Source organism: Sinohyriopsis cumingii, unplaced genomic scaffold (genome assembly GCF_028554795.1).
Source record: "Sinohyriopsis cumingii isolate HCF-2022 unplaced genomic scaffold, ASM2855479v2 utg000695l, whole genome shotgun sequence".
In the NCBI taxonomy this organism is placed as follows: domain Eukaryota; kingdom Metazoa; phylum Mollusca; class Bivalvia; order Unionida; family Unionidae; genus Sinohyriopsis; species Sinohyriopsis cumingii.
The window spans coordinates 2323411-2341056 of NW_028315924.1; the positions used below are offsets into that span (position 1 = coordinate 2323411).

Genomic DNA, 17646 nt, shown 5'->3' on the forward strand with positions numbered 1-17646 from the left:
CTAAATTAATGAATAAAAAGTTTGTCACAAAGAGATGATTTATAAACAAATAATACAAGTTGTTTGAAAACTAGATCACCTGTCAAATTATTCAGAGCGACACTCAAATCATATTGTCTTGCAAATATTTCTCTTTGTCTATATACAAATTATTTTAGCATTGGAAAAGGTTCATGACAATACTGAAAATGTTAAATTATCTATTGCAGCCATGCAGCCAATTTTGGGACAATTCTCTTTAAATTATACAATTTTAACATGATTCCTATCCTAACAAGAAAATGCACATACCTTTCTAAAAAGATGCAAATGAAAGTCAAAGAAGATATTTCTTCTGACAGTCTAAATAATCTCAGTAAGAGTATTGCTGACAAGTATTCTAGCATGTCTTTGTATTTCAGTTACACCAGAGAAGCCAATAAATTTCCATACTGCCAACATACAGGAAAAACAACTGTCACTGATGTGGCAATCCAGATATGATGGGGGACTGACTCAAACTTTCGTGGTTGAGATAAGTCTTGATAACATCACATGGAATAATGTGTCTGAAGTCAGTGCTGGAAACAGGGATGGATGGTTTACTACAGTCATTGAGGGCCTTATCCCAGGATCTGAATATTATTTTAGATTGTATGCATACAACGTAAATGGAAGAGGAGACTTTGCTGATGTACAAGTTGTCATAAGGATGTTGAAAGGTTGTACTGTTTTGCATATTTTCATTCCTTAAGTGCATTTTCCTGTTATCTTCCCATGAGGTTAAAGAAAATGGAACATAAATATAGATGAATATTCTTAGTTATCCATCTTGTACACACCTAAATATTACGGCATTTGCCACAATCAAATGTTGTACACATCTAAATATTATGGCATTTGCTGCAATCAGATGTTAATTAGTAGATTCATGAATGGTAACCTTTGTATTTGTTAAGCTGCAACTTTTGTATCACTAGAAAATTTTGAATCTGTCAAATCAGACATGACTGTCAGTCCTTCTTGGTGCCCTGAGTAATGAAGCTGTCAAATCAGACATATATGTCAGTCCTTCCTGATGCCATGACTAATGAAGCTGTCAAATCAGACATGACTGTCAGTCCTTCTTGGTACCATGACTAATGAAGCTGTCAAATCAGACATGTCTGTCAGTCCTTCTTGGTGCCATGACTGATGAAGCTGTCAAATCAGGCATGTCTGTCAGTCCTTCTTGGTGCCATGACTAATGAAGCTTTCAAATCAGACATGACTGTCAGTTCTTCTTGGTGCCATGAGTAATGAAGTTGTCAAATCAGACATGTATGCCAGTCCTTCTTGGTGCCATTACTAATGAAGCTGTCAAATCAGACACATCTGTCAATCCTTCTTGGTGCCCTGAGTAATGAAGTTGGATTCATTATTGTCCATATAAGGAACAGATCACTCTCCAATCTTATATTTTATGCTAATAGAAAGTTACAGTGGTGCCATTTATTCAGAATGGGAATTCTGGCTGGAATTTAAGGGACACTAAACTTTAGCAGGCTAAATATATCGGATAAGAAAATAATTTGGGCCATACTCTATTCCATAAGAAAAGACTTTTGGGTGTACTCTGAATACTATACTATCTTTTAAATATATAGCATTGTATTTTCTATATACTAATTTTCCTTTATATTTGTGACATATTTATACAGAAATATCTGTTGGAAAAGAAAACAATTTTAATCATACATTTGTCAATACCAAACAAATTATTAAACAAATTAGTCTTGAAATGTGTTGCATCATATTGAATGAGGCATATGCTAATACATAGATAGAAAAACCTATTCAATAGAATCTTCATGCCCATCTTTATTAGAGGTCGGATCATCAGCTGGAATAGGTGTTGGTGGAGCTGTTGGAATCGGTGTAGGAGGAGTTGTTCTTGGATTGATTGCAGCTATCATTGCCTTCACAATCAGAAGACAATTAATTGGTATGTATAAGGAGTTTATTAATGACAATTAAATGGTATGTATAAGGAATATATTAAGACAATTAAATGGTATGTATAAGGAGTATATTAAGGACAATTAATGGTATGTATAAGGAATATATTAAGACAATTACATGGTATGTATAAAGAGTATATTAAGACAATTACATGCTATGTATAAGCGGTTTATTAAGACAATTACATGGTATGTTAAAGGAGTATATTAAGACAATTACATGGTATGTATAAGGAATATATTAAGGACAATTAAATGGTATTTATAAGGAATATATTAAGACAATTAAAAGGTATGTGTACAGAGTACATTAAAACAATTAAATGGTATGCATAAGGAGTATATTAAGACAATTACATGGTATGTATAAGGAGTATATTAAGACAATTACATGGTATGTATAAGGAGTATATTAAGACAATTACATGCTATGTATAAGCGGTTTATTAAGACAATTGCATGGTATGTTAAAGGAGTATATTAAGACAATTAAGTGGTATGTATAAGGAGTATATTAAGACAATTAAATGGTATGCATAAGGAATATATTAAGACAATTACATGGTATGTATAAGGAGTATATTAAGACAATTACATGCTATGTATAAGCGGTTTATTAAGACTATTACATGGTATGTTAAAGGAGTATATTAAGACAATTAAATGGTATGTATAAGCAGTATATTAAGACAATTACATGGTATGTATAAGGAGTATATTAAGACAATTACATGCTATGTATAAGCGGTTTATTAAGACTATTACATGGTATGTTAAAGGAGTATATTAAGACAATTAAATGGTATGTATAAGCAGTATATTAAGACAATTACATGGTATGTATAAGGAGTATATTAAGACAATTACATGCTATGTATAAGCGGTTTATTAAGATAATTGCATGGTATGTTAAAGGAGTATATTAAGACAATTAAGTGGTATGTATAAGGAGTATATTAAGACAATTAAATGGTATGCATAAGGAGTTTATTAATGACAGTTAAATGGTATGTATAAGGAATATATTAAGACAAATAAATGGCATGTAATTAAGGAGTATATTACAGACAATTAATTGTATGCATAAGGAGTATATTAAGACAATTAAATGGTATATATAAGCAGCATATTAAGTACAATTAATTGGTGTTTATAAGGAGTATATTAAGGACAATATTCCAGAATCTTAGCTTAACATGAAACGTCAGTATGGAATGTTAATGAATGTTATTGTGTGGAGTAGGATGACTTGGCTCTTTCAAAAGAAAATAATGTTATAAAAAATACCTTTCAAAACATTTTTTATTAACTCCAAGGTCATTAGTTACTTTAAAGCTGCTAATTTTAATGAGACTTTAAATTCTATGAATGGAAAGTTCTAAGTCATTGATTTCATACATATATATATAATCAAAGAAACTGGTACATTATTTCCATTTTCAAAGTCTAGTATTTTACACTTTTAGATCCAGATTGCCTAAATTGTTTCATTTTGCTTTATCATCCTTTCTTCCTAGAACATATTTCAGATTGTATTTAAAACTAATTTTACAGCAACATCAGTACTTAACAAGAGGACAAAGAGGACATTCTGTCATCTTAAACTGTCTTAATTGGGTTTAAGCCACAGTAATGTCTAAAACTTTACAACTCGTATACACATATGACAATTACAAGTCTGGAACACTCACATTTAAAATGAAAATACACCAAGTCTTCAGACTATTGTGACAATATAGAGCTTAACAAAGTTTTCTTTTTATAACAAATACCTCCAGATTTCTCAACAGTAACAGTTTAGAGATGGATCTTTCATCCACTTGCATATTTTGCTTTTTTGAAAAATCTTGTATAAGGATGCAAGACAAATTTATAGAGCACATATAACTTTCAGCAGTACAAACATTTTGATTTGAAGCAACATGGATATCCTGCAAAGCTCAACACAAAACACAGATTTATGAATTACTTTCAGTGATAATAAGATCAAGACAAGATGGTCTGAACAGTGCAGTAAGAAGAAAGAATAAATTATTTATCAAAAGTGGATAAATCCCAAATTTAGATTCCACTAATTTAACAGTACTCCACGATCTCATAAATTTATAAGATTTCACATTAGCATTATATCATTCACACATTTGAAATGATTAAAATACTAAATAAAAGTTCATGTTGCTGTGGGATGTCCTATTGCTATGTTGTAGTGGGATGTCCTATTGCCATGTTTTAGTGGGATGTCCTATTGCCATTTTGTAGTGAGATGTCCTATTGCCATGTTGCAATGGGATGTCCTATTGCCATGTTGTAGTGGGATGTCATATTGCCATGTTGGCATCAAAAGAAAACTTATCATGACTAAATATTCTCTGGATGTTTTTATTCCATTTAAATGGTAAACAACAGTGTATCATGACACAATTTTACTATGATACTGAAATTCAAATTAATTATGCAAGAGAAAAATAAACAGAATAAAAGTAAAATACACTCAGTTCAAAGACTTGTTAACTGAATAGTCTATCTATACACTACACAAGCTAACAAAGAACATTTCCCTACATTAGGGTCTATGTAAGTCTCATTCTAATAATGAAAAATGTCTCTAATAAAAAACTGTCTCACTTTATAATTTGACCTATTGGTACTTTTGAGTGTTCTGTATAATGTTTTGTATTGTTGTTAGTTTTTTTCACTGTGATTATTTGGTATGTATAATCATACTTTGGACCTACCCTTTTCCAGACCCCGTCAGTTGCCTAGTGGTTACAGCATCCACCTTGGATGCGGGAGGTCGCGGTTTCGAACCCCGGCCGAGTCATACTAAAGGCCTACAGAAATGGTACTAACAGCTGCTTTGCTTGGTGCTCAGTATTAAGAGGTTATTGTTAGGACTGGTTGGCCTGGTGTCAGGATAATGTGACTGGGTGGGACATCATGCTACATTTCTGCAGCATCATGCCCCAGTGGTAGACATCACTATAAACGTCACTCTGCAGACATCGTAGTGATATGACTTAATTTGTTTTAAAGTTACATTAAAAATCTAAATCACACACACACACACATAACCTTTCCCAAAAATAAGTTCATGTTGTATTTGACCAGTACCTGTTATTTTTTGTACTCAGCTAATATACCAAAGTGAGTGTGGGTTAATTATTAGGATCATTATCAATAGAAATAAACATGTTTATTGGGTCTTGTACTAGGATATTGGAATTTCCTCATAAAAAATATACCTAGGGTATGACAAGAATATGGTAAGTACAGTCAAGATAGCCTTGTTTACACTAAGATTTATATGCTATTTTCTTATCTAAACAATGTTCTAGCATAGTCAAACACTGATACCCGGATGACAGAACAGGGTTTTTTACACCAAAGATATTGCATATAAAACTGTCTGTCCAACTAAGCTGAGGGATATGTGTTTTCTGCTCATTTTCTCTGTTTAAAAGTTGTATTTTATTCTTCTCTTAAAAATTGGTCGCATGGGAAATTCATCAATTTGACAGGCAGCAATATACATATGATTTTATTTCCTTGTAGCCAAGACAAAAGTATCAGAACACAAATAACTTTTCGCTTAAAAATAAAGGCTTATATTTTATTTATTGTAATTTGTTTGAAAATATCATAAACTTGGGTTGAGAGATATAATATAATTCAAAGCTGTAATGCAGTTTAAACAGGTAAAGACATTAAAAGAAGAGCTTTATTTTAATTTTAAAAATCACTTATACCAATCTATTGTTTCCTTTCAACTTTTCAATTAATAATATTACCGCTTTCGTCTGAGATGGTACCCAACTGAAATTGCATAGAATCATTTGATAATGGAATAGATAAAGGTTGTACTGTGTATTATAGTGGGGAAAACTGCAGTAAAAAGGTAAAGAGCATACAGTGTAAGCCATATACTTAGTTATATATAGTGAGTTTACTTTAATTTTCTTGTAGTATCTCACATTAGATAATCAGCTATGTTTAAAATACCTGATCGTGTATACTGTCATAAAGTTTTTTAGTTTCTAAAATATACGTTGATCTGCTAGCAATTGTTATTGTCATTATTATTTTTTTAAAAAATATTTTTAGAAAGTTATCAACATAATGAGATCATTAGGAAAAAGAGTTTAAGAAAATGATTCACTGTCAATTGTGCCTACTATATAGACAGAGCAAAAATAAAAAACTTCTTGAGAACAACTATATGAGATTCATTGAGCTTCAACAGAGGACATTCTGGTATTAAAGTATTTCATATTTGTACAGAAGATATGGTTGTAATATAAAAAATTGTCCTTGCAGAAAAGGAGAATCACAAAAATGATAACATTATCACAATTTATTACACAGAATTTAATAATAATTGAAACAAATCTCCTTATATAATTAACCACCTTTTAAGTCTGTCATATGCAACCTATGGCCAGCCTGCATCCTGGTTTTATCTGCTTATACACATCTGACATCATAAGGTGTAGCTTTAAAAATCATTTATCTGGTTCATGAACTCAAGGAAGTTGCACATGCCTGTTTTAAATATATTCTAATGATCAATCTGTGTGTTTTAAATGTATTCTAATGATCAGTCTGTGTGTTTTAAATATATTCTAATGATCAATCCATGTGTTTTAAATGTATTCTAATGATCAATCTGTGTGTTTTAAATGTATTCTAATGATCAATCTGTGTGTTTTAAATGTATTCTAATGATCAATCTGTGTGTTTTAAATATATTCTAATGATCAATCTGTGTTTTAAATATATTCTAATGATCAATCTGTGTGTTTTAAATGTATTCCAATGATCAATCTGTGTGTTTTAAATGTATTCTAATGATCAATCTGTGTGTTTTAAATGTATTCTAATGATCAGTCTGTGTGTTTTAAATATATTCTAATGATCAATCCGTGTGTTTTAAATGTATTCTAATGATCAATCTGTGTGTTTTAAATGTATTCTAATGATCAATCTGTGTGTTTTAAATGTATTCTAATGATCAATTTGTGTGTTTTAAATGTATTCTAATGATTAATCTGTGTGTTTTAAATGTATTCTAATGATCAATCTGTGTGTTTTAAATGTATTCTAATGATTAATTTGTTGCCAAATGGCTCTTCCTAAACCTAATACTTTTTTTAAAAAAAGTATATCAATTAAAACTGATTTTGGCCTTAAATTTCAAATTTATCTAAACCTTTCCATTTTATCGAAAATGCATTTGTCCACTGATGTGTATGTCCATAGTTGCTACAGGAGAGATAAATATTTAATCTAATCTTCCAAAAACACATGGTCAACATGGATTGTTTGGCATTTGATCAAGACATCTCTCCTTTTCAAATTAATATTACCAATTTGCTGACATTAATCACTGCCATCCTCTTAAAAGAAACCCAAAAGAAAACCATTTCAGAATTGTTTAAAAAAATGATTGATGAGTTTGAATAAACTAATTAATTAGGTTCATTCTAGTATCAAGGTCTTGCTATTTTATTTTCTTGCCATTAGCTTTTAAGCTTTACTTTAATGCAAACATCTGACACATGAAAGATCTAAGGACTGTATTGGCATCATGTTTCTTGTATTTATTGTATTTTGGAAGAGGAATATTTTAATAAGTATTTTTTTAAGTAATATCAGAAGACCTACTAGAAATAAACTTGACTAGTGAAATGCCAATACACTTAGAATCTTTTTCCTCCTATTAATTGTATCCTCCATTTCTGATAAATGATGAGACAATTTAATGATGGGACAACTTAAAGATGGGACAACTTAAAGATGGGACAACTTAAAGATGGGACAACTTAAAGATGGTAGATTAACTCTGACCAGGATGAGTATTTAATCAACATTGAAAATGTTCATGTCAGAATATAAATAAAATAAAATATACTTTTTTACAATTTATTTTAATCTCAAATCAAGCAAATTTAAGAATAAAAATTGTTTTAAATTTGAGAATTTATGTTCTCTGACATTGTTGGTTACAAAAGGGCTTGCTCATAGTTGTGTCCAATATAAAGATCACTGTCTACTACTGGTACTACTACTACTAATACTACTACTATTACTACTAAACACACTATATATATATATATATATATATATATATATATATATATATATATATATATATATATATATATATATGGTAATTTATTGCCTCACTTAACTATTGTTGTTTATTTTCAGGACCTACAAACTCTTGCTTCAGGAGGTGAGTATATAACATGAGTTTAATTACCCAGAAATCTATGTCCACTTCAAAGAAGCAGGACTGATATATTTGGGTAATGTCAAATTTTGTTTTCTCACTATCAGCTTCAAACTGCAATATTGCTTCAGTTGAATTGCTGTTATTTTTCAAAGTTGACATCATTACCAGAGACACTATACTGATAGAATTGAAGTCCTGTTATCAAAACAGATACCTCTGGTCAATATTCTTTCCTTATGTTTGCTGTGTAGGTCTAAATGAGGAAACAATGAGATTTACATGCATACTATGCATAGCAATAATTTTTCATGCCAGTCATTTCATAGGTCAAGAGGATGGGTTATATAGGATATTTATATGGCATGAGATGATGAAGTTGGATGAATATATATGTTATGTGCAATAACCCAGGTTATTATGTGCAACAATTTTGGTTCCTCTCAAGGCCAAGAGGACATAACAATATAACTTATGATCGGATGGGTGTAGTGTGTGTATAAACAGTTTGGGTTCCTTCTGCAAGCCAAGAAGACAGGTTAATGCAACCTTTGTATAGAAATCAGGCTACTGACCAAGGTGACTGATTAACATGTGTAGTAATGAAGTGCAGGCCAAAATCTGAGTTTAGCATGCCTTATGATCATAGTATGTTTGACAATCAGGATTCCTGCTACATGGTTCCTTCTGTATGCCAGTTGAATAGGATAATGGAACGTTTCATTCAATGAGCATAGCATGTGTAAAATTCAGGATTCCTTCCACAGGACAATAGGACAGGTTAACACAAATTGTGGATGGATATACTGTGTGTTACAACTCTATGGTCTTAAACTAAGTAACAGAAAACAGTGAAAACCATCAAGTTTTGTAAAATCAAGAAATATTTTAAGTCTCTGCGTTGTGACATGAAAAATTATGAGGAACTTACAGTATTGTGGATCAAATGCCAGATAATCATAAATGTTCTATCACAAGTCAAAAGGCATAGAATGTTCCAATGAAATCCAATAATCTTGAATGTGCTGATACACCAATAGTCTTGATGCACCATAATTATATAATCCAGAATATCTTTCAACGAGTCTTCTATAATCCCAAAGAAGTGATTTGGTCCAAAAACGTATGACCACTACCTGGTATAACATTAAAATCATTCAGATGGGATACTATAATGTTAAATAATTAAATATGTGTATTTGGTAGGCCATTAACAGTTGTGCTCAAACTAGCTGAACACTCAAAGAGGGATTAAAAATAAGATTTTAAAACAACTTGAGTTGTAAAGAAAGTTATTCTAAAACTTAATGTGCTGTCATATATTAAAGAATGCATTAATTATAAAAGCTATTAAAGAAATCAAAGACATAATATATCCCATAATATTTAATGCATTCAGTTTGCATCTTAATAGATCGTAAAGGAAAGTAAAGACATACGTAAGATTTATTAATGATGCAAGCAAATAAAAGTGTACATAGTATTAGTCTAAAAATAGCCTAAAATTAATTCTCTTCACCATAAAATATGACCAATGTAATTGTTCTACATTATGGTAATTAGTATTTTACTTTCGTAATTAAAACAGCTTGATAACATTGATTTCTTTGAAAAAATGAATGTTGTATTTAGTTGGATACAAGATTCTGCCAACAATATTATTTTAAAGTCTTTTAAACCCTTTAAACACTAACATTACCTTTTGGTTGTTATGGCAACCAAATTAATGTAAAATTATTTATTATTTTCATTATGATTGGTATTGGCTCCTTACCAAAGAACTATAAGTGAATAGAATTATATTTTATGTGGAGAATAGTTTTAAAATAATAAAACAAAGATTGCATCATCTAAATATTCTAACAGACTGACATGTAGACACATGTTTGAAAGTAAAGTTGTAATTATAGCAAACTACTAAACAAAGTAATGAACTGAGGATATATGGTATGTAAAAAAAAATTAACTGCCCATGAACACATTCAGAATAACTATATTTTCATGGAAAAGTATACACTATATTCTATTTTTTGTAAAAAATTAATTTTTCAGCCTTTTTCTCTATATGGTTGCTATGGTAACCATGAACAAACATCAATTTCAATGACATTTTTTGTGTTAGAAATCTGCATGCATCACTTTGTACAATTTCACTGCAATCTTTTTTATTAATAATTGTTGGGCCAAAAACATCTGTATTGTGTTACAGATATTAGATTTAATTTATATTTGATTTAAGTTTTATTTGACTTGATTTGATTTGACTGTTTGTTGGTTTTGGAATCTTTTTATTTTCTTTACATGTCATTTTAATAGATACCTAACACTTGTTTCCATTTTTGATATAGTTCGTGGTCTTCATTCAGGGTCAAGTAAACAACTTTTTCTCAGAGTAAAGTGATTGGTTCTCATTAGGACATACAGGTTTTACATGTAAACATGATCACGTCATCCTCTGTTTTGCAATATATTTTGCAATTAGGCATTTCCGAAATTGTAAAATACTTATGGTAGTTTTAATAGTGATGTATAGAAGGAGAGATCTCAGAGTCCAGTGCTTTTAAACACTTGATGTCAAGTTGTTTTCTTCTGTTGTGACCAGAAAGGAACTGTTGAGTTTTTTAGTTATTAGTTAATTTTTCTCCAAATTATTTGGACTCTAAAAGATTAATTATTTTTTCTGGAAATATTATTGTATTTATACAGAATTCTTAAACAAATACATTTATTGACAATTCTGTTTGGATTTCCAAGACTGGAGAATAAAATTTTGTGTTTGTACAAGGAACTGTAGACCTCAACACAGTACAGGTCACAGCATATTGTCATCGCCTTCTATCTTGTATCTTCTTCGGCACTCAAACTTGGAATCATTCAAACATATCAATATTAGGACTTCAACATTTTTATCCATGGATTATTCTTGTATTAGTTTTGGATTTGATTCTGGGACCATACGTTCCCAAATTTCTTCATTTGTACAGTATTTTTCCAGGGAAATAAATTATTTTTTATATTTTACAAAGCTTGTTGTCTTCACTCTTTCTTGTGTTACTGTTTATTTGAGCCTAAACATTCAACATAAGATCCGTTTATAAACAATTGTTGGCCCAAAAAGTCTGTATTGCTCATAAACAAATCAGCATGTACAACCATGGCAGTTAGAAACAAATCAGCACTGGCTTCAAGGTCAAGCAAAACATCACAGCACTACCAGGTTTAAAAATCCAATATCAAACTGACACAGTATTAAATATCCAATGTTAAACTAATTAACTAATTATTAAATATCCATAGTTAAACTAATTAGCTAAGTATTAAATGTCAGATGTTAAACTAATTAACAAAGCATTAAATATCTGATGTTAAACTAATTGAAACAGTATAAAATATCCAATGTTAAACTAATTATCACATTATTATTTATCCATAGTTAAACTAATTAGCTAAGTATTAAATATCAGATGTTAAACTAATTAACAATGCATTAAATATCTCATGTTAAACTAATTGAAACAGTATTAAATATCCAATGTTTACATAATTAACAAAGTATTAAAAATCAAATGTTAAGCTAATTGACAAAGTATTAAATATCCAATATTAAACTAATTACAGCATGAAATATCCAATGTTAAACAAAATTAACAGAGTATTAAATAGCCAATGTTTAACTAATTGACAAAGTAGTAAATATCCAGTTAAACTAATTAACACATTATTAAGTATGCAGTGTGAAACTAATTGAGACAGTATTAAATATCCAATATTAAACTAATTAACAAGTACAGAGTATTAAATATCTAACATTAACCTAATTCACAATATAAGCTATTTTCATAGGAACCATTTTCTGTAATTCTAGAATGCTTGAAATGATGTATTGTACACCAATGTTGTTTTTATATGATGCAGAGTTATAAAAGGTTCATGGTTTAAAATTTGTTTCAAAGTCAATTATTAACAGTACTTGCTGTTTATTACAGGAAGAAAATGACATTTTTCATTACAAGGGCATTGCAACCTTGCATTTCACCTTAGTGCAAGCTATTAATGTTCACCTGATAGTTTCAAATATAATTTCAGAATATAATGTAATCTAATTAAAATATGAATATGAAATGTACAATCATGTGTTTCTTCAATTCCTAATTTTAATGATGCATGCATTATCGTTTTTCTTCAGCCAAGGGAAGACAGATGAAGAAATGCATACATATTCCAATACTGAGATGAATCCACAGACTGTAAAACCAATTTATGAGGAACTGAATAAAGGAAACACAGAACGGAGTGTGTATGATAAAATTACACCTCTGTAGAAGGGTAGATAGAGATAAGACACCAAGAAGAGTTGCCTAATGTTTATTTCCAGTATCTTTCCTTTAATGGAGTAGAGGGAAGAAAATGATTTATATTAATTAAGCAAGAAAATGGAGAGTGCATCATCAAACTTGCTAGAAGGTTCCCTAAGCACAAACCAACTTTTTGCTTGATAACAGTTAGGATGCAAATTGTAATACTATCTACATTTAGGGTTACTGCTAAAAAGGCAGGTGACTGCTTGGAATGCTCCACTTTAATACAAAGTCAGCCTTATCTTTAACTGCACATTTTGAATATGTAGTTTTAAATATCATAATGCCATGTGCTAGGAACTAAATTCACATAATGACAGAATTAAGTCAGTTCTCAAGTCCGACCTTACTAAAGTTGAATGCAAACAAATGAAGTCTCTACAATGACAAGACCAATGATATTACTACAGTGAAAGAAACAAATCTTCCTGCCACTATCACACCTGGCACTAACACACCTGACACTAAAACACCTGGCACTAACACACCTGGCACTAACACAGCTGACACTGACAAACCTGGCACAAATATATCTCTTAACCTGAACAATATTGACCAAATCAAGAGTTAAGGCTTCCAGACACTTTACTAATTTATGTGGAATGTCATGCATAACTTGGCTCCCAGACACTTTACTAATTAATGTGGAATGTCATACATGACTTGGCTCCCAGACACTTTATTAATTAATGTGGAATGTCAAGCATGACCTGGCTCCCAGATACTTTACTAAATAATGTGGAATGTTGTGCACAATTTGGCTTCCAGACTCTTTACTAATTAATGTGGAATGTCATGCATGACTTGGCTCCCAGACACTTTACTAATTAATGTGGAATGTGATGCATGATTTGACTTCCAGACACTTTACTAATTAATGTGGAATGTCATGCATGGCTTGGCTCCCAGACACTTTACTAATTAATGTGGAATGTCATGCATGATTTGGCTTCCAGACACTTTACTAATTAATGTGGAATGTCATGCATGACTTGGCTCACATACACTTTACTAATTAATGTGGCATGTCATGCATCACTTGGCTCACATACACTTTACTAATTAATGTGGCATGTCATGCATGATTTGGCTTCCAGACACTTTACTAATTAATGTGGAATGTCATGCAAGACTTGGCTCACATACACTTTACTAATTAATGTGGCATGTCATGCATGACTTGGCTCACATACACTTTACTAATTAATGTGGCATGTCATGCATCACTTGGCTCACATACACTTTACTAATTAATGTGGCATGTCATGCATGATTTGGCTTCCAGACACTTTACTAATTAATGTGGAATGTCATGCAAGACTTGGCTCACATACACTTTACTAATTAATGTGGCATGTCATGCATGACTTGGCTCACATACACTTTACTAATTAATGTGGCATGTCATGCATCACTTGGCTCACATACACTTTACTAATTAATGTGGCATGTCATGCATGATTTGGCTTCCAGACACTTTACTAATTAATGTGGAATGTCATGCAAGACTTGGCTCACATAAACTTTACTAATTAATGTGGAATGTCATGCAAGACTTGGCTCACATACACTTTACTAATTAATGTGGCATGTCATGCATGACTTGGCTCACATACACTTTACTAATTAATGTGGCATGTCATGCATCACTTGGCTCACATACACTTTACTAATTAATGTGGCATGTCATGCATGATTTGGCTTCCAGACACTTTACTAATTAATGTGGCATGTCATGCATGACTTGGCTCACATACACTTTACTAATTAATGTGGCATGTCATGCATGACTTGGCTCACATACACTTTACTAATTAATGTGGCATGTCATGCATGATTTGGCTTCCAGACACTTTACTAATTAATGTGGAATGTCATGCAAGACTTGGCTCACATACACTTTACTAATTAATGTGGCATGTCATGCATGACTTGGCTCACATACACTTTACTAATTAATGTGGCATGTCATGCATGATTTGGCTTCCAGACACTTTACTAATTAATGTGGAATGTCATGCATGGCTTGGCTCCCAGACACTTTACTAATTAATGTAGAATGTCATGCATGATTTGGCTTCTAGATACTTTACTAATTAATGTGGAATGTCATGTATGACTTGGCTTCAGACACATAACATTACCAATTGACATTAAATTGTCTTGTTATTGTAGACCCTACTAGATTGTTTTAAAGTCTAGATGTACTCATTGTTAGAACTCACAGTAATCTTTCATGAGACTTGGGTCACTTATCTGGAATGACCTCCAATATAGATGTACATGTCAGTATCAACATTAAAACTTATAAGAAAAATGGATCTATTAGTATAAAATCACTAAGAGGGTCACTTCAATGCTTATGTTCTGTGATAAATTACTTCATCATACTCTCATTGTTCTAGATAATTATAATTGCTGTATGTACGGGTTCTGCATGTGCTATGTTTGATTTGTAATCACATCTTGGTATTTTGTTTTATTCATGTTTTTTTTAAAACTCAACTACATTTTATGAATGCAGTATACTTAGTTTGAAATTAATTTTTTTTGCATTGTATCTTACCCACATGTGCCTGCTAAATTGTAGTTGCTGTCACCATGTTTTATGTCTCGTATGCATCTTTTTCTTAAAACTGTTATCACTTGTTGTTTTGATTGTATACATAATATTATAAAGAAAACTCTGAAAAACAATTATTTATAATTGTCATGATATTCAATAAAAGCTCACTTCTTAAGATTGTGTACAGTGTCCAATAAAAGCTCACTTAAAAAGATGAAGTTCAATTGTCCAATAACATCTCACTTAAAACGATTAGCACTCTGTCCAATAATATCTCATTTTTAATAAACTTAAGCACAAAGTCTAATGAAATCTAATTTTAGAATGTGATTCTGTTGTTTTATTACTTACAAAAAGTGATGTCAAACCTGCCATAAAGAACACTTATATTAAGCAGCCATTGGCCTTCAGTGGATACTTATCTTGCTTTCCAGAGGTGGATATCCATGTTTACAGAGATCACCTCTATTACACAATCAATTGTTTCCAGTGGATACCTTTCTTCACAGATGTGGCTACTTAAGACAGATCGTATTGTGTTAAGATATCCATGTTTTGATATTGGTCACCTCTATTACACAATCACCTGTTTTCAGTGGATACTTTTCTTCACAGATGTGGCTACTTTAGACGGACTGTATTGTGTTAAGATATCCATGTTTTGATATTGGTGACCTCTATTACACAATCACCTGTTTTCAGTGGATACTTTTCTTCACATATATGTTTGCTTTTGACAGACTGTATTGTGTTAAGATAGGCCTTATTTATTGTGCTCATCTCATTTAATAGGCTGATATATCAGCACCACACCTGTAATGATACTGACTGAAGTTTTACGGGCTGATCTCACCTATTCATTAAAACATGCAGATATTTGCAGACACTCTCATCTGCACACATCAGTGTACATTTTGTACACTTACTGGGATTTCTTGCAGTGTTAAGTTACCATCAGTTTAACGTTTTTTGGGAGGCAATATGTACATCATATTTATAACTTAAATCCTATGTTTGGTTACTTGTAAATCTTCGTGGAATAGTTCTATCCTACTTCATGTGGCCATTTTGAATTTTGCACTAGATATGGCTGTTACCAAATATGGGGATGTAAACAAACTGTAAACAGGTGCATCCCAGAAAGATTTGCAGGAGGAAAATTGCACATTGTAATGAACAGGTGACATCATAATCACAAATCATCCATCAGTATCAACACAGATTTGGGGGTTTGATTTATTAGACTCCTCTATTACACAGTAGCCTGTCTTCAGTGGAAACCTTTCTTATTTCATATAAGTGACTGTCTGTACCAGGTTAATCTATATTCAGTTATCAGTGTCTATAAAGCTTATTATAATTCCGACATGGCAGACTTTTTGGGGTAATCAGCATATGACTTCACACACCTACCCCTGCTGATTACTATTTTTAGTACCCTATGATACAGTGTCTGAGGACAGCAGCCTTGTGACTACAGGAGATATTGGCCTGAGACTTCTTGTGTTACCAGATATGTGACCTTTGACCTTTACAACTAGACTCTATATAATTTGTATTAACCTACTGCACATCCTTCTAGAAAGTTTTGTCAAAATTGTTACATTTTGAACCAGAGCTATTCTGAAAAACACAATTATTTTAGTGACCTTGATCTTTGACCTTGGTATTTTTAGATATTTGACAACTCAATTTATTAACTGGAAACAAAATTGATACAAACGATGGAGAGACAACATTATAACAATACATACTGTCCCTTATTATGTGCATGTACATGGACAAATGAACAAACTGTTTTAACTACATACTGTCATAATTTTGTAATGTTGCTCCTACGGTTAACAAGAAACTCATATAACTTGATATCACTCACCTGGGCATCTGAAAAATGTAAGGTTGTGCAAATAAATTTATTCATGTAATTAAAATGATGGCCTTTAGAAAAAGTTTGGAGCACTTAGTTATATTAGGACCACTGTGGTTAATTCTGAACTGGAAGCCTCAGATCACAATTATTTTTCTGACAATGGTCTCTAAGTTTGTTTCTTAGCAATGAATATTCACTGTGTCCAAATCCTGAAAAATCACATTAATCCAAAATACTTTCAAAGATGAACCCAGAGTGAAGTTCTTGTGATAGGTTATCTGACATTTTTTGAGAGGATAGACTGTAAACAAAGCATCATGCAATGGGTCACAGAGTTCACTTCCAGATCAACACCAGTCCCTTATTACTCATTGTGCACCGTGTTACGAGTCTATGCTTTTAAAATATGTAACAGAAAAGAGTGAAAAGCAACTCACTTAATAAAATTCAACAAATCATTTATTTTCCTAGAATACAAAATGGCAATGTAAAATTGTTTCCTGTTCGATAACAAGTGATAACAATAAAGAGAAGATGTAATTAAAAGAGGATCACTGTAATCAATACCAAATGAAAAGTAAAAGTGACATCATCAAAAGCCTGACAATATATATGTCAGCTAATGGAATAATTTCCTGATTAAC

General features: G+C 31.4%; 1 protein-coding gene across 2 annotated transcripts in view; it reads left to right on the top strand.

Moving 5' to 3' along the window:
- The window catches only part of LOC149773290 (uncharacterized), a 77811-nt gene extending 62465 nt beyond the window's left edge, over window positions 1-15346 (top strand). For both annotated transcript variants that reach the window (XM_089946523.1, XM_089946522.1), the window contains 4 exons: window positions 402-701; window positions 1847-1963; window positions 8187-8211; window positions 12395-15346. In XM_089946523.1, coding sequence (XP_089802649.1) covers window positions 402-701; window positions 1847-1963; window positions 8187-8211; window positions 12395-12530 — 578 coding nt within the window. In that variant the 3' untranslated portion in view covers window positions 12531-15346. The remainder of the gene's footprint in view (window positions 1-401; window positions 702-1846; window positions 1964-8186; window positions 8212-12394) is intronic.
- Window positions 15347-17646: the final 2300 nt, after the last annotated feature.